A 23,698-nucleotide genomic window follows, 5' to 3' on the forward strand; every position below is an offset into this window, starting at 1 on the left:
AGTATCCGGGTACTTATCCACCTACTTCTTCATCATCTCCTTTCCAAACCCACTACCTCCAGTTGAAGAGTCTTACTGGCTCCAGGCAGTTGGGACTCTCGTGCAGTATTCACATACATATTTTTTATTTCTTTTTTATCGTGTCATGCCTTTTTTTCTTAACGACAGGATATCATTTGGTTTCACATGGTTTGCCTACAAATACGTCTTACTGAGATGTCCCCGACTTCCTGAATTAATTTGCGACTTAACTAAAACCAGTGGTACTATGGTATCCAATTGGGGCATGTGATGCAGAATGGATTTGGGATGGGATCAAAATGGGGGATAGGAGCTTTGGGAAGTACCTAACCATTCACATATGGTCTCTAAACATGGTAGAAGCCATTTAAAGTAGGGCTGTACCGAGAGTATATCTACCACCGGGTTGTTAACCTGCGCCTGTGGACCTTTATCTTCGGTTCACATACGGCCAGTGTCAGTGGGTCGCGCGACTGACGATGTATTAATTCCGCACGTACCTACATACTTTTTCTAATTATTATACATTTACACTTCCACTTCCCGCCCATGTTTATGTAATTGCGACTCTAATTGAAACTCTACTAATACTCATGGGAGAGCTGCAGTAGTCGTTGTTCATCTGCTCCATTAGCCGACAAACGTCTGTTTTGGTCAAAAAAGTGTTTTTTATTGAAGTGTAATTTTTGCAATTCAATGTGCCTGAATATTCTGCAAAGGAATGTACATAAGTATCGCGGCTAGTAGATGCCGGTATCAAGTTAAGATGATTCGAACAAATAATAATGTAAGTCTATTAGTATGAATATCAAGGATGCTTTAAGTTTCACAGTCTACTGCGTTTCTTTAGATATTAAGTAACTATATTTAATATAAAAGCTTTACTTTTTCTTTACAGAGGTTTATCTTTAGAGGACTTCACTTTACTTCAAGGCGTATTATTTTTATTACAATATTCCTTTCAAATTATTTCATAAAGTTTTTTGTAGATTTTGCAAAGCCATCTTTGCCGTCGAGAGCATAAACCATTTTGCTTTGCGAAATATTTTAAAATATTACTTTTAAAAAATATCGACTTAGTGGTAATTACTCGCGAACATGACTCATTTATTTTAATTAAGCCTTCTTCTACAGCAACAGCGGCCCGGAATATATTTATCGGAAAGGTTTTAGAATGAAGCTGTTATATGTAGTTCTAGTTCCTTTCCTGCATTTTCTTTTAACCTATCGCTGTAATAGAGAAAATGTACTTACATATACAATTTTCTATTTTTCCAGAGCTTCCAGCATTAAGGCCTCGCATAAATAATTAGTTTTATAGGTCTCCTATTTTATCATCTTCATCGTCATAGCCAGAATCGTCAATATCTTCAATGTCATCAGTGAATAGAGTCGTTAGTGACTTCAGTATTTTCATTGTCTCTAGTTTCTTCCTGGCGGCCTGTGTCTGGTCTCCTGTTAAGATAGTACAAATACGTACGGGATGTTATCAGATTTAAACGACACTTTTCTACCAATATTTCTGAGTGTACATGAAATCATAAAATATAAATAAATTATTGTACCGATATTATATTATATATACTTACACCCTTGATCTTATATCAATATATTTTTATTTAAAAAAATCAAATATGGTATTCTATCAAGTGTTTAAAATCATTTTTTCCAATTACTGTCTGATGTACTAATGATAACTTAATTTAAAACACAAGTATTTATTTATGGTAGTGACACAGTTTTTCTGAGAAATGTAATGCATTTAACACCATAGTAACATTGTTCAATGATTACAGTAACGTATTATTATAATGGAATGGGTTTTGTGAAATATTAAATTATAAACTGCAACGTTAAAAATCTTTTAGCAAAAAGTATTTCGTGAAACAAATAATTAGTATGTTATCAATAACTTTTAAAGAAAGGTTTTTTTTTTAAATTTTAATTGGTCCTGCCTAAAACTAATTACTTCATTTACCAATTACTTAATAATGTAAAGCTTGTTTCTGAGTACAGATTTCATCGGATACTCAGTCGAGGTACTCCGCCACTTTCCTAATGGTATTTTAATGAAACCTATTATTGTTTTCCTCCTCATGCCTCAAACGTCAGGACTATATTTTTTTTGTAAGAAGGTTTTGTAAAAAAAAAATACTTTGAAACTCTAGACCTTCAACTACCCATGCGTAGTAATCGTTTAGAGGGGATGTTATTACTAGTTGCTTTTAAGTTAGATTAGTACAACAGACATAATAAAAAATGCGACTTCTTCTTCTGATAATAATAATAATTAGTATTATAAAATATTCCATCTGGGGTTTGGCGGCTCATATCGTATGGCAGAAATCTGGAGAAACCAAACCCTAGGTGCAGGAGTAACAAATAAAGTCTTTCAGGCTTATTTTTAATAAAAAAAATAGTAAATAGTATCCAAGATAGAAATCACCATTACATCCGAAGTGTCCCACTTATATGGGGCGATGCGTGGTTTCCAGCATCTGACAGTCTTCCAAAACGCCATTGTCGACAGCCTGGATTTTACATAAAATACGCGCCTTACTATACAAGCCGGAAAAATTAATTTAAGTGTATCTATTTATTTAGACGCCCATTGTGCTTTTACAAACGTATTTTATGATAAAAATAAATATACAATAAGTAATAATAACAACAACACCGTTAAGAATACTGTCCTACTGTCTGCAATTATATTTTTCTTTTTAAATTAAATAAATGGACAGAGAAACTTTCATCCCCTTACAAGATACAATATCTGTGACTAAGAATTGTACATACAATTAGTGCAGGAAGTAACTACATGAAATGGAGCATGGAGTATGTGTTGTTTTTATTGGGTACATACGTGATAAAATCATTCTCACCAGACCAGGGCTGTATAAATGTTTGTCACTGATTAAATGATAATAAAATATTGTAAAATTTTTTTCGCTGTGACAATTCGGGTAGTTTATAAGTAATTGCGTAAAATCGATAGATTAAATGAGACGTTGAACGGAGGGGAGGCAATTTTAAATAAGCGCTGATGGAAGAGAGAATATTTTGTTAGAAAGGTAGGTATAACCAAAAAATTAATTATCCATAGTTCCCACTTATGGAACATAGGTAGTACAATGTGGGGAGTCAAGCACGGCACTTTAAATAGGTGGAAGTGAATGGAGCAGGGCCCAGAGTATCTATCGGCGGATTGATAAAATATTTATAGATAATATTAATTAATTATAATTGTATACCGCAGGGTCGAACAGATGTCATTGCCCACATAGCATGACAAGAGGTATGACCTTACTAAATGCCCTACCAGCGGATATAGATGTGTTTAATATCACTATACCATGTTTTAAAAAATATATGTACATGTATTGTTAGTTTTAATAAAATTGTACCATAATTGGACTTACCTGTCTGTCGTACAATAATAAAAAAAAAAAAAAAAAAAAAAAAAAAAAAAAAAAAATAAATAATAATGTCGATAACTTGTCACTAACTGTGGCCCTAGTCTGTATATTTCGCACTCTAACAAGTTTGTGGTTTAACCTTTCCTTGCCGGTGCTGTGAACATCGTGGACATCGTACTAAAATATACTAAACACAGAGTTCATATTTTAGGTACCCTCCGCAATACATTTGTGCATTGGGTGAAAATGAAATGAATAGCACCGCAACTCGGTGATTTTTTTAACACTAACAATAAGAATAATTATATCTTTATTTTATAAACATGTAAATAGATAGAATACATAACAATTAGATAAAGTTGAGAATTGTAATAACCTGCCTACTAGGCTAACGGCAGCCTGTGTTGAGGCAGTTGTTTTAAATAGACTGTAACGAACCTTTGAAAAATACATATAAAGGCGCCCTTACGTGATTTTGTTAACCGGACTCATGAATTTCAGATTTCACCGCGCGGGTATGCCCCACCGTCATCGGCCATGCTCTTCGACGACGATCCGGGCATCATGTCCGAGGTGGAGACAGCTTCAACAGGGTTCCGGCGCGGCGGCAAGCAGCGTTCCTCGCTGCCCGTCGTACGCACGCCAAGCAAGACTCTAGAAAGACCGCTCGGTAAGTTCCCATTCCCATTCAACCACTTCTTTCTTTTGAATGTTTGTAACTTCGTCATCAAAATATGGACCACCAATGCACGCACTCCCTGCAAGATATGGCCAATTGATCATTTTTTTTTAAACATTTGAAATGTCCGTCAAACACCTATTCTAGCAAAGTTTCAGCTTTTGAACAAATTGCGATCAACAGAAAGTTATAACTGTCCTGTTTTTGTGTTTGTAATTTGATCACATTTTTATATAAAGCTGAAACGGAACTAAAATCGGCGTTTAACGGGGACTTGTAAAAACTACAAAATGGCGCAGATTGAATTGATTTTTGTGAAACATCCCAACCTAAATCTGGTTCCATGACACAACAGTGACAAAATAACCTATTTTTATCATGTTCAGTTTTGTCGCTGTTCCATTTTATCTACATCGACTTTCGGCCCAAATAGCATATATTCAGTGATTAAATCCTAGGAATAGTATCCCCGTAAATAGATTTAAATCAAACTTTTAAATAATTTAATAGATTTCCAAATCAATTGACTGATACCTGAATAATATATTATTTGTATATCCTATCAATTCTACAGCTACATATTTTAGTTTGGAACAATCAATAATGAAGTGCTGTTGGAATACATGTGCAATTCAGAGCGCATAAAAATATTGTTATCATATTTTATATTTTTATAGGCGTTTTCAAAAAAGGTCATCTCAAAAGAATAATTCATTAAGGTCTACGAGAGAATCGATAGGAAAATGCATATTTTATTAGTTGAAGTATTGTAAGCCGTAGGTTAAATGTAATAGTTCCTTCTTACAAAAATATGGTAAAAGTTTTTCTTTTGTTGTTTAATTTAAAACTTAAATATCGTAAAAATGCAAAAAAAACTGCTACCCCTGAAGAAAACAGCAACCATGGCGTTTCTACCGAGGTTTAAGATCTCAGTGACCTATCTACAAAAACGTAGTGTTTAAATAAACGCAAATAAAGATAGGAATGCTCATATGTCCAACTCATACGCTCAACTGTATGCCCAACTCGTGTGCCGAACTAATGTGCCCAACTGTATGCCCAACTCAAATGCTCAACTGTATATCTTGAACTGTTGTATGTACGAGATAGAGCTTCATGTCACTAATGAATGTGATAATGGTGTTACAGAATCCAAGTTTAACTGAAAACCCAATTTTTTAATTTTAATTTGATGCAGAGATCTATTTAACCAACTAGCAATCACATCGTTTCCCGGTAGAGGTAAGCAAAGAGGATGGACTGCCACACAACTCTGTATTGCAGTCGAGAGCACTTACCGCTACCTTAATCGTTTTAAATATCAGACGAGTCCCCCTATAAGGCTATACTTAGACAAAAATTCTGTCCTTACAAGACACAACATAAATTGATTCATATCGAAAACGTTTACATGTTCTCATCCAGAGCAGTTTGTTAGTGTTCTTCGAGCTAATGAAGATCCAAAAGTTATAAAGAGGAACATCCATTAAAGAAAAAAATTGAAAGGAAAAACAAATTCAATCATTACAGTGATTTATTGTTGGGGTATTATACCGTGCTGCACTATATCCTTCTTTACAAAGAAGAAAGGTAGTAATACTATAATAATTTTTTGGCCGTGAAAATCTCAAATCGTATCGAATTCAATAATATTTCAATAACATCTTAGATCACAAGATGTAGTTACAGCTTCTGGTGCACCACATGCATTTCAGACAAGAATCAATGAACTTCATCCATATAAGCCATTGGCACAGTAACCAGAAACCCCTATAACGAAATACTGACGAATATTCTTCTGAAGAACCCTGCGGACTAAGTAACTCACTTCAGCCCAAAGAACCACAAGGAAATTGGAGCTCAGGTGGAAGGGAATTTTCCCTTTCAAATCAAACTATTCATCATACGAATTGAACTATTTTTAAATAATAATTATTTTTTTATCCCCAATACTAACATTAACCGAAAATTTAACTTGTAGTTTTGACAATGTTTTCCTTTGTTCACAGGTCTAGTTTTTCTCCAATACCGAAGCGAAACAAAGCGCGCCCTCCTCCCTAATGAGATAACATCGATCGACACTGTAAAAGCCCTATTCGTTAGGTCTTTCAACAAACAACTGACAATGGAATATTTAGATAGCCCTTTAGTTAAGATTTATATACACGATTCATCAAAGGACATGTTCTACGAACTCGAAGACCTAAGGTAATAACTTATTTTCAAAATTTAATTAATGTAATATTTATAATACTGGTAAAGAATAGTATGCAAATAGGCTCAGTTGTTTCGCAGGAATTAAAATGTAACATTGTCATCAAATACCATTCAGCGCAAATTCTTTTTTTTTCATTTGAAAGGTCCCTATTAAACGCCGATTCTTAACGTCTTTTGTTGATCAAAATTTGTTAAAAACCTGAAACGAACTTAGAACGGGCTGTTTCACCGAATTTCCACGTTATTTTTTAACGTTTTATCAAAGTTATGTTATCAGATCATTATGGGCCAGTTGTTTCACAGAACTGAAATAATAACAGAACGCGAATGGAAGTTTCACAGAACTTGAAAATTAACTTTGCAATCTGATGAAATGTTCAAATTCTGTGAAGCAACCCATCCTTAGAATCGGAATTTAAATGGAACCTTTCAACTGTAAAAAAAATGACTATTTGATGACTACAGTTGAGTTTTAGCGAAACAACTAAACCACTTTCTATGTAATGTGTACCTCCGAATCACATTTATGTGTTCCTGAAAACTTCTTTTACGGGAAGAAAAAGAGTAGTTGTTTTCTGTCAGGTTTTATAATTGTTATATTTTGTCAGGTCGCACCTTCGAGACATACGGGACAGGTCCGTGCTACGCCTGTTCGAGTCGGCGGATGTCAGCGGCGGGGCATTCCCCGGCACGCTGGGTTCAGCCGTGGCCCTGCCACCACCCGGTCCTTCCGCCACCGGCCCGCCCACATGGGATCAGGTAATAAACCCCTTCAATAAACCATCTTCAACTTCATCTTCCGATCCGATTAAACTCAAATTGTCTACTTCAAATGTAATAGAAACAACGGAGATGAGTTTTTTCTACCTACATACCAAACGCATCTTTTTCATTGCAAAGCCGCTTTTGGTGTCCGTGTAGTTGGATCGTAGCAAACACACCAATCTACCTTTGTTTCTAATTTAAGAGATGTGCTCTCTGCTTTTGATGAACTTCTTTGAGGGGCAGAATTTCCACTTTGAGAGATCTGTCTTTTGTCTATTGTTTACTTTCTTGACTGATTCTTTATCTTGAGCTACATATTTATTGTCTACTTTGAGAGACAGATTGTTCACTTTGATAGTTGAATTGTCTACTTTGAAAAACGGGTTGTCAGTTTTGGAAGTCAGATAAAAGTAGTTCGACGATCCTTGTAAATTTTGTATATTAGTAACTTTGATGAGTGAGATAGTACCAAAAAACGATATTGATTAATTTCAGAGTCGTAAAGATTTTCTGTTTTTAGAAAGATTTGATTGTAGTTCAGAAATATATTTTTTACAATTTTTCTGCACGGAGAAAAATGAGTGTTGCTGCCTTGCTACATTCTGTAATGCATCATGTCATGACCTTGTTCATCGTAACCTGTAATTATTACCGAATAACCCTTTTTTGGTAAATGAGCTACCTGAAGAAATGTGTGTTTGTATGTTTGGGCCATTTTCCTAATTTATTTTGTCCCAATCCTTGAATTTGACCGTAACACAGCGTCTACTTGAAACATATTTCTTCCACAGGATCAAAGCTACTTCAGCGAGCCCGAATTTGAATCCGACTACCACCACCAGCACATACACAAGAGCAAGGTAGGATTTTTATTTCTTTATTTCTAACTGTGCACACGCAATTAATCCACATCGTCATCAAACTAAACGTTCAAAACAACTTTACGCTCCATTGTTCTTTTAATTATTCAGATAGTATTGATTAAATTCAAACATCATAAAATAGGAAAAATATGTACATATATATTTGTTAGCTTCAGTCCGTGGTCGAATGGTAAGGCTCTCGACTAGCAATTCGAGGGTCGTGGGTTCAAATCCCGGCGTGCGTAAGTAAATTACTTAAATACTTACTTGCGGAACGTTCCAGGGTGGAAGATACTCTCAGTATTACCCTGGTTTAAGATCACCAACCAGAATTGAAACGTCACTTGAAATGACTTTAGCCATGTTGGTGACCAGATCTGGATAGACAGGTACTGCCACAACATCATCTCCCCGCCTCCTTCCCCTCCCACTCCCGTAGGTTAACATGCCCCAATTGGGGATGTCATAGTCTCACTGGTATCAGACGGTTCAGAGCAGTTGGAACTCTCGTGCGGTATACATAAAAAAGAATTTAATTGACCATTTTTCACTAATCTCGTATTTTTTCAATAATTGCAAAATGATTAATTTTTTTTGCGCGTTTGGCAGCTTACATTGCTTATGTTGAGGTGTTTCAACCTCATTTGATTGACGATCATCGTCATTTTGATTTTTTATTAATCGCCAATTTTTGGTGCGTTTCGGCGTTTGAACAAATTCTTATCGGTGATTTCATCGTCAATGATACAGGGTGTTATAAGACATAACTGACTTAAATTAATCAGTGAAAATATGTAACTATACTTTGGGGTAAAAAATTTAAATGTCTTTTAGGTCGATCGTGATTTTTTCTTATTTTGTGTCACCTAAAATCATAATAAAATTAGACATTGGACAGTTAGGGTCGGGTTTGGGTGTTGGGCGTTATTTATGGATTTTTTTTTTAAATTTGAAAGTTAAATAAGGTCAGGAATCGCTGGTTAAAGTTTGTAAGGTACGTACCCTAAAATCCTATGTGTGACAGAATTTACTGAGTTTACCTTCCTAATACTGCGAAGTATTTACATTTTCACTGACAAATGATATTAATATTACGAAGTATATTCTGTACGAGATTTCGAAGGACTCATCACCACGTGATCTGAAGCGGTAATCTGGTTAGATAAAATATTAATTGGATTCAGCGTGTTATACACGACTGAGAGAAACAATGCAAAATTGTCTATTTTGTCGAGTTTTGTCTTTTACACATAACGCACTGCAAAGTAATGCAAGATCATGTTTTTATTTTGTTTAAATTTAGATCACTTATAAATATTATGGATGTTTTAAATACTGCCAATAGAACAGTTCTTGACTTTTGAAGCAGCCAGGCATTTCTCGAAATTAGCCCAGAAAAAGTCTCAAGTAACTACTGAGAATCAAAAATGATTATTTAACTACTGCCTTAAGGTTAAACGCAACGCTCGTTGTATTCTACGTGTTCACAGATGGCGTTAATTAATTAATTTTGTTTAAATACGCTTTTGCAAGGTATTGCTTTACAATATTAAGACAAATCAATTGTTTGCGCCCGTATATACGCAATATGAATATGAATCAATAGTTTTGTTCGTTTAAAGACTTAATTCTTTCGAGAAAGGCACACAAATACAATATTTTACCGATGATTCAATCCAATATTGTATTTGTATGCCTTTCTCGATAGAATTGAGTTTTTATGTGGACAAAACTATTTATTCATATTCATATTGCGTATATGAGGGCGCAAACAAATAATTTGTCTTAATACTGTAAAGCAATACCTTGCAAAAGCGTATTTAAACAAAATTAATTAATTAACGCCATCTGTGAACACGTAGAATACAACGAGCGTTGCGTTTAACCTTAAAGTGCAAAATATTGTAGTTAAGTGCCCTTTTTATGATATGGTTATATTGTATAATGTTAAAAATTAAATTATTTAGAAAATTATGAAATTAATTTTTGAACAAATTCACATTTGAGAGCCATTTTTACCTATTTTTTAATAAAGTATAGAAATATAAAAAAACATAATACCTAAATCAAAAACAAACAATAAAATGTTTTGGAAACGATTTTTTGCATTAAGTGTAAAATATTTTTAATTTATTTGCGATCATTAACACATGAATCAACGTTTGAATCTTTGAATTCATGTCTTGTCAAAGGAATCAAAAGTGTTCAGAGGTATAAGTTTCCATAGCTATAATACTTAACCATACATAGCAATTCCAAGGCGTAAGTTATGTTTTATTTATTTAAATTCATTCTATACAGTTTAAATGACTGTTTTTAGTTTCCAGAAAGGAAAATGCAGTCAGTATTGCCCTAATGAAAGCTCAGCATTCAGATTAGATACGTTTTTGGTGATCAGATTCGAATGGTTGGGTACTTCTTAAACTTCCTCTACCTCATCTCCCTACCCTTCCCTCACCCCCCTCAATCACAGAACTCGCAACATAACCTTATTTGAGATGCCATAGTCCCACTGGCATCGGACAGTTAGGAAGGTTATCTTATGCTGTTATGACGTAATACAAATAGAAAGCTATAACCAAAGTTCGTAAAAAAATTATAAATAATTCTAGTTATTGCTGATTGTCGATATTAAGTAGAAAAATGAAATAAGTTTATTTTATTCGTTTTATTAATTTTATAAAAAACAGGTAAAAAATATAATAATAACTTACATAAAATATATTAGATAAGTCATTAAGATAAGAATTATGAAGTACCTACTAACTCTTTTTATAAATGCAAGCAAATATTTGTTTTCAAATTTGTTAAAGACATTTATTCTCAGAACCATCACTTTTATAGTAGATACCTCCTAATAACAAGCATTCCGTTATGAAGAGAATATAAATTATACATAATACTAAGTATAATTTAATATACAAACATGAACACACCAAAGCTTAAAACTTAATGCTAATAATATGAAGATTTTAAAGAAGATGATTATTTGTAAATTAAATCATTCGTTAATTTCATTCAATTATTTTCATAAACCACGTACACACTTGAAAATGAAGAAATGGGTAAAAATACTGAGTTAGAATGAAAAATGACTCAAGGTGTTGAAAATATTTACATTTTTAATTTCCCTTTACTCTCGGTATAAAAAATCAAAATATAAATATTACATTTATGTAATAATTTAACATTTGGTTTGAAGTAGGTACTTATATTATGATTTGTAGAAGCTTCGTATTATCGAATAGGTGTCACACACACATATTGTTAGTGTAATTTTATCCCTCCTAGAAAACCATCTACATTCCTAGTAGGCGGACTTAGGCCTGTCCAGTGTTCACTGTGCAGTATCCATTTTCGGTATTTCAAAAAAAAAAAAAAATGGTTTTTATATCACCCCGTCAGGAGCTTACTTTTCTCCTTGTCATCTAATCTAAAATACTCTTTCATTCTTATTCTAACTTTTTCGTATGGAAAGAAACTGCACAATTTATTACCATCCTTGATACAGGGATCTCTATATTGGTGCGTGCTGTGTTTCAATTTTAATTTTTCGCTGTTTTCCAAATAATTTTTTTTTCTTTATCCTCTTTCTTAAAAAAGCAAAAAACAGTAATAAAATCACCGTAGCACACTTAGTTATTGTCAAATGTTCATCAAATATAAACATTTTGATGAGTAAAAGAAACGATTAATTCCGGGTTTGTTTGGTTCGTTGTACGGTGCAAGTGAGTATTGTGCTCAGAAGGACTTGCAGGCGGGCACCGCGGGGTAGTAAAGCGCGCCGCTGAACAGCTTCTTGGGGGTGTGCCTCCAGCTCAGGATGAGCGCCTTCTGGAATGGTTCCTCGGAGCAGCCGCTGCAGATGTCCATCACGGCACGCACCTCGGCCTCCGCGGGCTCTCTCTCGTCAACCTAAGAAGGAATATAATGCAATCAATAGTCAATACATATAACTTGTCTGTATAAGTCCAACTTGAGTCGGAGCTGCCTGGAGATAGGAAAAAATTGGATATGTTGTTAGGCTTTATGGGGTGAAGAATGGAAGAAGGTGAGAAATAGGATACTATGCGTACTTGGCTATTTAGATCTGGATTTCAAGAATCGTTTTAATTCAGAATGGTTGTCTTCCTCCATGGCGAAAATGAGAGGATCTACCATTCAATGTGTTATTGAGAAAAGAATAGTGAATCTAATTTAGATTATATTTTAACACCATTAAGACTCTGTTAAGCCCGTCGTCCTACGAATCGGTAAGCAATTGACGTTAACCAAAAGACCCTGCGCAGAAAAGTTCCACACTGAACTACCTTTTTTAATTTTTCTGTCGTTCTGTTTCATGTTTCATTTAGATTTATTAGTATTATCTTCCTAAAAAACACATCAGTTTGGTATTGGTTATTTTGGCCACAAATCCAAATTTAAGTGTTGTAAGAAAAATTCCGCGTAGCCGGTCCTCTTAAAGTTGAAATCTTATTGAATATTAAATGCCATAAACATGAAAAACAAAGTATTTGTATATAATGAACATTATTGTTGCGTGGACAAAATCTGCACCCAGAGAATTTCCTGATGGGTATTTAGAATTTCATATACATTTAAATTCATGCATTCCTGTGTACATATAACTGGATTTAACATTTTACGAGTAGCTACAAAAAGTTTCTGATCTCACCATTTCTTTCTGTAAATTCTGTACGGGGATGTTTTCACCAAGCCCCGCTAAGCCGATTAGGAGGGACTGCTCGAAGGACTCTCCGTCGGAGATTCCATCGTCCACTATGGATCCGTCTGACAGGGCCACCAGCCCTCTCTTGGCCTGCCTCTTTGACTCTCCTTGCTCAGCTGAAAACACACAAAAAACAGACTTAATAATTATTGTTAAATTTTTGTATTTTAATCATTTTGCAAATGTAAAACAGGAAAACTAATTAATAATTAATAATATCCTCCTTTTCCTCTTTTTCAAATAATCAAGGTAAAACACAATGTCTCTGAGCTGTTTGATAACATGGCTACAATATTTAATTAGAATATTACTATACCATGAACACAATATGTTGTAAATTATTGTTTCCTCCGTTTGTCTCCCACAAAATGCATCGAAAATATAGATTGTGTTGCGTAAATGTAAATTCAAATATGTTACGCAATTTTTTGTAAAATACATTATGATTTTGCACTCCTTGTAGGGTTACAAGCAATGTTCTTTCTAATGGTAACTATACATTTGCGAACCGAAACGCGAACCTATCCACGAATAACGGGAAAGGAACGAGGCAACTGCGAGCGGCGTTTCGCGCCATTTGCGATTGCTTCATTCCTTTCCCATAAGTTGTCGTTCGTTGTGTGTGTTCGGCTCGCGTATGTATACGTAGCATACGCGTGCGCGTGGGCGGCCGCAAATTTCTTAAAAATTGTCCACACACATGTTTACATCTCCCGCACACATCTTGAAGAAAATAATATAACTAATTCCAGATTTTTGTTTTGCGCAAGTATACACACACATAAGCGATATTTTATTATAGGTGCTCAGGGTTCGCACTGTATTATTATTATGTTAATACTTTATGAACTACTTTCCCTTGTTTAAAGGTCCTTGTCTTTTTTCTTTGTTTTAATTTTTTAGCCTTTAAATAGAATAATTATGAACACAGGCATTATCTCTTTTAATGAGAAAAATGCATATCCTTCCGTAGCGATAAATAATTTTAAGAAAAATTCATCAATTTAAGTTTTTTACCCTGTTCCCTCATGAGCCCGTAAGGAATCGGCGAAAATTCCAGAAAATTAAAAAAATATATATATATATCACTAAATAGTTAATATTTTTTTATCTAACTAAAATAATATATTATGTAGCAGTCGCTACACAAATCATCGTTGACAACTAGTAAATAAGAAAAATTAAAAGGGAAAGTTGGTTACAGTTTTGCAGTAAAATTACGTATTTTATATATTTTGAACATAAGAGACCCACACTATTCATCAATCCAATAAAATAAGGTAAAATACGTACCAATGATTTCAGCGGCCATTTCTATCTCGGGATTATCTCGTTTATTCCTCTTGTTTTTCACTGCTTCCTTGACCTCTACCGTCTTAGCGCTCTTGTCGTCCCTCTTGAAAAGAGGATGACCTCCGATGGGGAACTCCAAGAACTGAACGTTAGCCGGGTGCACAAGTGGGCCCTGGTATAGCCTGTTGCCTGGCAGGCCGCCTCCGGGGAACTTGATAAGTTGCGGATTGCCCTGCGCTCTAGGGAGGTTGAAGTTGGGTACACTGATCCTATTGCTGTTGACCTGAGCGTTTAGCAGTTGCTCGGATATGGACCTGGCCGGGTTGAACTGGCCGTTGACCAACTGCGCGTTGATCTGGATGCCGTTAGGTAGCTGCGCGGGCACGAACTGCGGGTTTCCACCCAGGTTTAGTTGCAGCATGGGGTTGATCTGACCGCCGATGAGCAAGTCGTTGGGGCCGGGGGCGGGTGTGGGCGAGAAGGGCGTCGCAGTGGTGGTTTCCAGCGGGGAGCCGTTGTGGTCGAAGTGGTGCACGTGGTGATGCTTGTGGTCCTTGTGCGCCTTGCCCGCCGTCAGCGCCACGTGGTACATCTGCACCATAGTCACCTCGCCCAACATTCCAGCAACGGCTAAACAGATACATGTTTTAAAGAACCTAACTACGTAGATCTTATTACCAATCAAATTACGAATACTCAGCGAAACGCTTATTTCTATCACTTATTAATTTATTTCATAATTCATTGCAAAATAATGCGTTTAAAAATCTGCATTCCGATTAAAAGCTTAATAAGCAATAATAATATTACGCAAGTCCAGACAAATTATCGTTTGGTTTGTAATTTAAGTCCATAATAGGTAAAATGGCGGCTTGGCGTCAGTACAACCGTTTATATTGGAGTGAATTTCAACTCGCTTCTGTAATTTGACTCCGCCTATTGTGATTTCATAATTCAATGCCTATCATCACTCAGCAGAGTACCAATATTGAACTGCGAATTTTAGCATCCGTCAATATAATCATAGTTGTTCCTCCCTTCCGTAACTGAATTGCGGGCATCGAACAAACAAACAAATGTATTCATTATAAAACACGTGCCTTTTGAAATTGCGTTTCACAACTGACAGCTGTATGCTCGGCTTCAAGGACAGTATCTAGAAAGATGTTTCGCGTCAACACATATTTTCTCGGTGAGATTGCCGATGTTTCCTTTTGTGTCGATGGCTTATCTTTAGAACTCATTCCTTTGGAATTGTTATCTCCCATCATATATATTTTTCTGAATTTCTTTCATGCCATTCCACTCCCCCTTCACCCCCTCTCCCAGTATTAGTGATCTTTCTCTGGTTTTCCTGTCTCCCTTACTCAGCAGCAAAGAGGCATATATACATATATTCATACTCGTATTAAATAATAACTATTTTAATTTTTGTTTTTATACTATATCAACCATGAGCATTTAACACCGCGGAGTCCAGATTTATAATAAAGTGAAAGCTCTTTTTCACATTGTATCACGTTAAAGTGCATTCTTTAGATTTTTTAGCAACGTAACAACAAATTTGCACCTTTTCTATATCAGTAGCGTACCACTACAGGACTCCCCCTCCAGCAGCACGGTTAAGGGCTGCGATGGAAAGAAAAGCTCGGCGGTCTGAAAAACGAACATGCTTTCTAGAACGTTTGGTCGTGATATAGTAGAATGTTATATTTATTGTGACCAAACAATAAAGTATTAATCATCATTCATTTTTCGGTCGCCTTTTGCTACGTGTTTTAAGTGGTAAAAGATTTCTTTGTCGAGTTCCAACATATAATATAATGATTCTTATTTTATATTTGTATTTACTTCCATTATAATTACAGCTACAAATTATATCCACGTTTATATTTTTTAGTGAAAATAAATTCTTTGCTTGAGCATTCACGGTGCACGATAAATTGCATTGGGCTGCACGATAATTTGCTCTGTAAATAAGCAGAATCTTAAGAAAATAATAAAAATAATTGTGGACGGAAAACAAAGTTTTTTTCGGCTTTAATATACGCATTGACTTGTGAATACTAGACATAAAATAATTGTTTACTTATAGATTTACAAGACAGACATCTTCGTGTCGTCGCACACTCTTACTGCGACCGATGTTTACTTTATAGATTTACACGACGAACATCTTTGTGTCGTCGCATACTCTTACTGAGACCGATCGTTTACTTTATAGATTTACACGACAAACATCTTTGTGTCGTCGCATACTCTTACTGAGACCGATTGTTTACTTTATAAATTTACACGACAAACATCTTTGCGTCGTCGCATACTCTTACTGAGACCGATCGTTTACTTTATAGATTTACACGGCAAACATCTTTGTGTCGTCGCATACTCTTACTGAGACCGATTGTTTACTTTATAAATTTACACGACAAACATCTTTGCGTCGTCGCATACTCTTACTGAGACCGATCGTTTACTTTATAGATTTACACGACAAACATCTTTGTGTCGTCGCATACTCTTACTGAGACCGATCGTTTACTTTATAGATTTACACGACAAACATCTTTGTGTCGTCGCATAGATACTCTTACTGAGACCGATTGTTTACTTTATAAATTAACACGAAAAAACATATTCGTGTCGTGGTACACTCATATTGGTGTAAAAGGAGAAATTAATAAATATTTTTTTATATACAACATTTGTATGTTTGTGTGATACCTAGAGTCGATAAAGTTTGCCTTAACTGCTTTAGATTAATCCACGTAATACATTATTTATAAAATGAAGTCATTATTACTAAACCATGTCGTTCTTATAATCTTATGTTGATATCGGAATGGATATAACGTGTTTGGTTGACTGGTATGAGTGGATAACATATTGAACTTGGAATGTTTTTTTTCCGGTCTGTTAGCGCCCGCCAGATCATAAAATGCTTTTACGGTGATTCGAGCCGAGATAGAATATTCCAAGTAATTGCCTGGCTATAAATGGATTAATTTTCCGGAAAGATTTTCTAAGTGTCTATTTAGAATTTTCAGAAATTAAAAAAGTGTACGAGAATTTCATTAATATATTATGAAACGTTTTTTTATTAATCGATATCATCTCCATCCCCTTGTTCTGTTTGGGTCGGTGACAAGGGGCCTCCTTCCACTCTCTTATCATCTTGAATATGCTAGTGTCACGTGGTCTCCTTTCTATGCTGTTATTGACATATCGAATCCGGACAATATTGTTTCTTGCGAGGAATTGCTTGGAATTTAGTATTTGAAAGAGACAACTAGGTACTCATGTTATGAAACTGAACAAACTTCTTCGTATTCAAGATTATCAAAAGTATAATTGACTCACCTTCTTTGTTACAACTCATGCTGATCAATATCCCATGGACTCCGAAATAATGAATTGCTTCGCCTCAATTACCACTCTACTAATTATGTATACATTCTTCATTTTCAAAAAAATGTCCAGACTTATCAACTCAACTTACTAACTGAATTTTTAGATGTACTTAAGTCATATTAAGAAATTGCAAGTAATACAAATATATATTTTTTACATTGATGTTACGAAAAATGTTTTTTTTCAATTTGGGAGGCGGGTATGGGTACCGCCGCCCCGGTAACAATTTATTGTATAGCAAACACCTCTGCCGTAGATCACCCCAAGTGGTTCATTACGTTTGGTGACCTAGCAGGGTTCGTGGGGGTGACTGATGTGGGGAGACCTTTTGACCTCACCGGTCGAACCCTCTCGACCCATTACCTTCATCCTTTATCTTATCCATTGAAGGAATGGATTGATACGTCCGTCACTCCTGGACACACTGACCCCCAAATTCCTACCTACCTTTACCATTCTCTTCCCAGAACTTACTCTCCTTCCTATCCTTAAAAAGATCTCCCACAAAGCATCCTTTAGGATTATATAGGTGAGGAAAATTATTTTCGTCAAGATCTCCTTTGTGGAGCTAATGTAATTAAAAATTATTTCTGTCAAATTAATTATAAAATTATTTAAGTCTCAATTTTTGGACTTAAATAAATAAATAATAAATGCTTGCAGTGACGGTGAAATAAAGTAATTTTAGATGTGTCCGGCGTATTGATGGATCGGACTTCTATTATACAATATATGAATCCATCACAATTAAAAATTTCTGTTAAAAAGTCTTCAATATTCATATAACGTGCGTTGTCAGTTAAGGTTGTAATGCCGGTCTCTGTATTAAAATTGAAACGTGATATTCAAAACGAACGTGATTTTCCACTGTTTGTTAAAACTTATATTTTGAATCTGTTTCTTCAGATTGCGGAATCTGACAAGCACGCTTTATTTACATGGGCTTTAGTTTTCCTTCCCATTAGTTTGAATTAAACTAATTTGGTCCAGTATAATTATAAATCGTAAAACATTTTTTGTGTATAATATCTTTAAAAATATATTTACATACAATTATTTATTTATTTCACGCCTATTAAGGCTTTTACATACATATATAGATATATAAAAAATATTTACGAAATTATACACGAAAATAGTGCAGGAAACGACTATTTAAAACAATTGCAGAAAAATAAATATAAAGTCAAAATATCACTGAACTTGATCTACACAGCATGCAGGCACAAAACATAAAAAAATCCAAAATATTTTTTTCTGTTTCAGTTGACAAAATTATTACGTGTTAGTCAAATCAAATTAAATACCTGTATTCAAATATTCCACTACTTGATGAAAAAAACTTCAATAGAGTATGCTTATATATTGAAATTGATGTACTAAATATATCAACAACATCGTAGTATTTTTGTTGTTTGTTTTTGGGGTGTTATGCCGTGTTGCTCTAACTCCTTCTTTAGCCGACGTTTCGGACAGCGTTGCAGTGTCCATCATCAGGGCAGATCACGCATCACGCTGTCCGAAACGTCGGCTAAAGAAGGAGTTAGCGCAACACGGCATAACACCCCAAAAACAAACAACAAAAATGCTTTTGGCCGTGAGAATCTAAAAACTTACCATCGTAGTATTTGTTTCCTAGCTGTTGAATCCGTCGCATAGGAGTGTGATATTGGGACGTTGATATAGAATTGCTTCAATAATATGGTAGGTACCTACTGTCTTATGTTAAGTATATTATGTTCAGTAATCCGTAAAAAGTTCGCCATGTATTCTTTCTGCACAGCGCCCAAAATGTAGTAATAACGCGTGCGGTGACTAATATTTTGTACCAGCATTACTACGAATAAATTACCTGGTTTGTATTCTGTAATATTCCGGGAATTGGTTTCAATTTCGAAATAATCATTGAAAATTGATGTGCATTAGTGATTGTAGTATGCTTTAGTTTCTATTGAAAAAGACAATTATTGTAGTTACCAATTTAATTTAAACAAATATATACATTTTTTAAACTTTTAGTGCGTACTAGTAATTTTTTTGTTAGTAGAGTTGGTTAGTTTACAGAAAAGTGGATTTTGATTTCGGATAGAAATATTCAGAGATAAATATGTCGAAGTAAATACCTTTGGGTGCATCGGCGGCATCTTGGTACAGTCCTTGGTTCTGTTCTTGTCCGGCAATGGCCGCACCACCACCCTTGATCACGTGTCCAACAAGCTAAAAGAAAGTCATTCGTTTATAATCATTCATTATTTTATCACTATTTTGGATCCACAGTGCAGTCCAAATAGCTCTACAATTCATGATTCATTTAAAAATTGCAATATCGTAAAAATTATATTCATAAAACACTTATACATGGTTTGTTTTCGGTGTAAATATTGTTCTGAATGAATATTATAAATGATGTAGACATATACATAATAAGGCATATGTTTATGTATTATTTATAAATGAAGTAGATAAATACACAATTTGGCATATATATACGTAATGCCAAAGTTCGCACAAATATTAAAACACTAAAAAACGCTAAAAATTAATTCAAACGCATTTTGATTACGCTTAGTATTTGTTGGATTTAGAGTTAGTCTTTCCATCTATCAGCGCTTTCAAAGGAGGTACGAAGTAACTTAAAACTATAGCAACATTACATATAGGTAGATAATTGTATTTTATAAAGGTACTACACTAAATCCTAAAATACCAGTAAATGATAAATAGAGGTAAATTCATCGTTAAAATGTAGCAGTCTGTTATGCTATGAAGGGATCATGTTTCTAGAACAAGGTAAAGGCAATGGAAACTTGTGAATTTAACAGAGAGCAATTAGTAAAAGGCCATCTTTTGATGGATTATTCTAATGTAGTGAGGAGTTGTAATGAAACAAGGCTCACCCTATTGTGGAAGCCTCTGCCAGTCCTCTCTCCGTTGACCCAGATCTGCCATTCCCCGGTGCGGCCGTTCCAAGACTGGCACGAGTGGTACCACCTGCGGAACAAAGGATATAAATTGTATGATCCTTGCCAAAATAATCTACCAAAGCAAAGTAATTGCAAACGATGGAACGTTCAAAGTTCAACAAAGTTCAACGTTCAACAAAGTAATTGCAAAGGAACGTTCGTCTATTAAAATCTGATTATTAAACATGGCGATATTAATTTAAAGCATATTTTTAAATCTAAACGGTGGTTAAATTGTACGAAACTGATCTTTTTTCCGCTCCAGTCAATAAGTAGTGGTGGCCAATTGACCAGTTTTACCAGAATAACGGTACGAGAAAGCATTACCTAATACTATTTTTTTCTGAATATGCTTACTCAATTCATATACTCCCCACTTTCTAATACCGTACCAATTTGCAATAAATAATCATGACGTATATTTTATCACTCTTAAAAAAAGTCCCTTTTAAGAGTAAATTGATACCTATCCAGACTCTTATATCTAGAAGTTGTAATATTATATAATATAATATTATTGAAATACATAACGACGTCTAAAATTAATTTGGCTGTCAAGCTGTGAAGAAACGTTTCAGAGATTGGCTGAATTATGAACAACAATGTTAATTAGTCAACAATGCTGGGAGATTCAGATAAAATTGTATAATTTTCCTCTAATTTTAGCAGTAAAAGACCTGTTTTCTCGAAAACGATTAGATCTTAAATGGTGTATTCAAAAAAAATTATAAAATAACTGATTAATATTACAACGGGTAATTATATTGCTTTTGGCAATGAATCTTTCACATTACCTTGCTGGAGTATTAAATGTTAACGGTGAACTGAATTTGGTTTTGCATCTCTAAAAACACAATACATTTTTTACATTTCATAAAAAGCTTTTACGTTCCAACCTAGAAAAATTGCAAATGGAAATTCGCTGAACCGTGACATGTGTAACTAACTTATCGTAGCCGCGACTAGTTTTACCAATATTCCATATTAAGTTTCATACGGAAACTTGTTTGTTTGTAATGTCGCACGTAATAGATACCTACCGATAACTGCAAGACATGCGTTTTGTATGAGATAATCATTGTTGGATATAATCTCCTGGAACTGCTCGCAGTATTATAATTACTCTTACATCACTTCGATTACCTCGTATGTACTGTGAATACACTGTAAAATGAACCGTATCAAAGAGCAAATCATTGTAATTATTTTCTCCGGATATTTTTGTTTTTTGTTAACACGTATTTACAAAAAATCAATTGACTATAATTTGAATAAATTAGAGCCGAAGCTAGAGGGGGTTCAATGCACGGAAATTTTATCTAATTTTTAATGGATCTTTTCAGTGGACAATTGTCGTTTCGACATTCTCTAACTTTTCAGTGAACAATTGTCGTTTCGACATTCTCTAACTTTTTAAGATCCTGAGAACATTTAGATTCGTCAAGGTTAAAAAATGCCTGTGATACCAACTTATTCGTCTTTTGACATCCCATAGGTAAAATATACTTTATTTTATACACACTGGCACAAAAAACGTAGATATTTTCATGTTTATGTTAATATTTTACTAATACCTTACTTAAAAAACAATATTTAACCTATGAAAAATAATCGATCAGTGTAAAATATCGGATGCACATAAATTTATATAATATCTCACAGTAAAATAATCTTTATCATTCATTTAAGTCATATCTTATTAATATAAAATGAAAATTCGCAACGCTTTGACATTTAGAAAACAAAACAATGTATTTTAAACAATTCGGTATTTAACATCGCATTTGCATTAGAAAACAATCACGCAGGTGTAAGGAATCATTTATACATGATACATTATAAGTATTTATAAGAATAAGCATCAACATAATAAACAGCAATTTGAAAACCATGACGCAGGTACAAGGTAATTACACAGATATATTACTAATATTTATAAGCACAGAATAAACATCTATATAATATTTAATAATATTACCATACCCATCCCATCACAGGAAGCAATTTCTAAACACCAAATACATCACACGAATACGATAAAATAATAGAATCGTGTTCAATATTAAATCATACATTTTACATAATTTGTTTCAAAGCTTCGTACCAGAAAAGGATCGCTCACCGAAATGGTATAGGTGGGTAGGTAGGTAGGGAGGTAGGTATGTAGGTATGCAGGAAAATTTGTCCTGAAGGGTAATAGAGTCTTTAATGTTCTTATCGTAACATCAACTGCGGCTGTCGATTTGAACGTCGTGACTGTAAATATTGTCAGATAAACATTAAATAACCAAACAAACCAAACCCAATCATGAGTAATAAACTAGGAATTTATTATGACGATTATATCTCTAGAACTGTGTGCCAAATTTTAGCACGAATTTCGCAGTCACACAGAACTTATATGTCTTGCTCAACACTGAAATTATCCAGATTAACGAACATCAGGAGTGGTCACCGCAGTTCGCGTATTTAAAGTAACGATAATAACGTCAGTCTGCAACCCAAGGTTTATTCATTGTTTATTTATTCATCAATCTGAAGTCATTTTTGAAAATTTCGTATTGCATAATAATCAACATGACAACAACTCGACCCAATTACAAAATGGTAAATCCCCGTTAAAACATATAAGCACTATCGCAACCATCCAACACGAAATCATATGACAAGTCAATTAAATTAGCGTACGAAGATCACTGTTTACAGAACATGGGCAATTTTTTTATTATCAGTGACATGTGAATAAGTCATATAAATGTGTTGGATTCTGCTTTACCAGCAAATTAATGATTTATCTTTGCTGATGAAACTAATATGTGATTATTTTTTTTTCCAGATATAAAAACAATTTTAATGTTACGAAATATATATTGAATGTCTGAAAAGGCACTGCCTATTTTTGGTTAAACGAATATCGCTCTGAAAGGATGACTACTTAAAATGATTTGCTGGCAGCTCCGGGATTTAGCCCGCGACCTTCATTTACTGTCGGACGAGCACAAAACGGGTACACAATCCTTTCATTGCATTATAGAAATATTAATTCACGTTTCATTTCATGTTTAGCTGCTTGTCATAAGTTGAACATTTCTGTTGTCCAAATATGTTAATGATGGTTTGCGGTTAAATTATATCGAAACATTAATCGTTAAGCAGTGAATCACAACAAACTGAAAAACAAAGTTTTTTGTAAAACATGTAGATATTTTATTTTTTTAAAATCGTATCCGATTATTGTAGATACGTATATACCTATATGGATAAACAAATTTATATAATATTGTAGATAGACATATTTAAAATCTTAATGGATTTGATATATGCGATTGCTATTGCATGAA

General features: G+C 34.3%; 2 protein-coding genes across 16 annotated transcripts in view; one reads left to right on the plus strand and one right to left on the minus strand.

Annotated features, from left to right (window-relative positions):
• Positions 1-23,698, plus strand: part of LOC149412399 (coiled-coil domain-containing protein AGAP005037) — a 408,813-nt gene that overhangs the window by 250,822 nt on the left and 134,293 nt on the right. For all 14 annotated transcript variants that reach the window (XM_089645768.1, XM_089645770.1, XM_089645772.1 and 11 more), the window contains 4 exons: positions 3,939-4,107; positions 6,126-6,324; positions 6,942-7,092; positions 7,890-7,958. In XM_089645768.1, coding sequence (XP_089501894.1) covers positions 3,939-4,107; positions 6,126-6,324; positions 6,942-7,092; positions 7,890-7,958 — 588 coding nt within the window. The remainder of the gene's footprint in view (positions 1-3,938; positions 4,108-6,125; positions 6,325-6,941; positions 7,093-7,889; positions 7,959-23,698) is intronic.
• b6 (pentraxin-related protein b6) overlaps positions 10,903-23,698 on the minus strand; it is a 44,676-nt gene continuing 31,880 nt past the window's right edge. For both annotated transcript variants that reach the window (XM_089645797.1, XM_089645798.1), the window contains exons 5-9: positions 20,292-20,385; positions 19,518-19,611; positions 13,984-14,613; positions 12,637-12,806; positions 10,903-11,876 (exon numbers count right to left, since the gene is read on the minus strand). In XM_089645797.1, the coding sequence (XP_089501923.1) occupies positions 11,703-11,876; positions 12,637-12,806; positions 13,984-14,613; positions 19,518-19,611; positions 20,292-20,385 (1,162 nt within the window). In that variant the 3' untranslated portion in view covers positions 10,903-11,702. The remainder of the gene's footprint in view (positions 11,877-12,636; positions 12,807-13,983; positions 14,614-19,517; positions 19,612-20,291; positions 20,386-23,698) is intronic.

The sequence above is a fragment of the Hesperophylax consimilis genome, chromosome 23 (genome assembly GCF_061612785.1).
Source record: "Hesperophylax consimilis isolate HC1 chromosome 23, BYU_Hcon_1.0, whole genome shotgun sequence".
Classification (NCBI taxonomy): domain Eukaryota; kingdom Metazoa; phylum Arthropoda; class Insecta; order Trichoptera; family Limnephilidae; genus Hesperophylax; species Hesperophylax consimilis.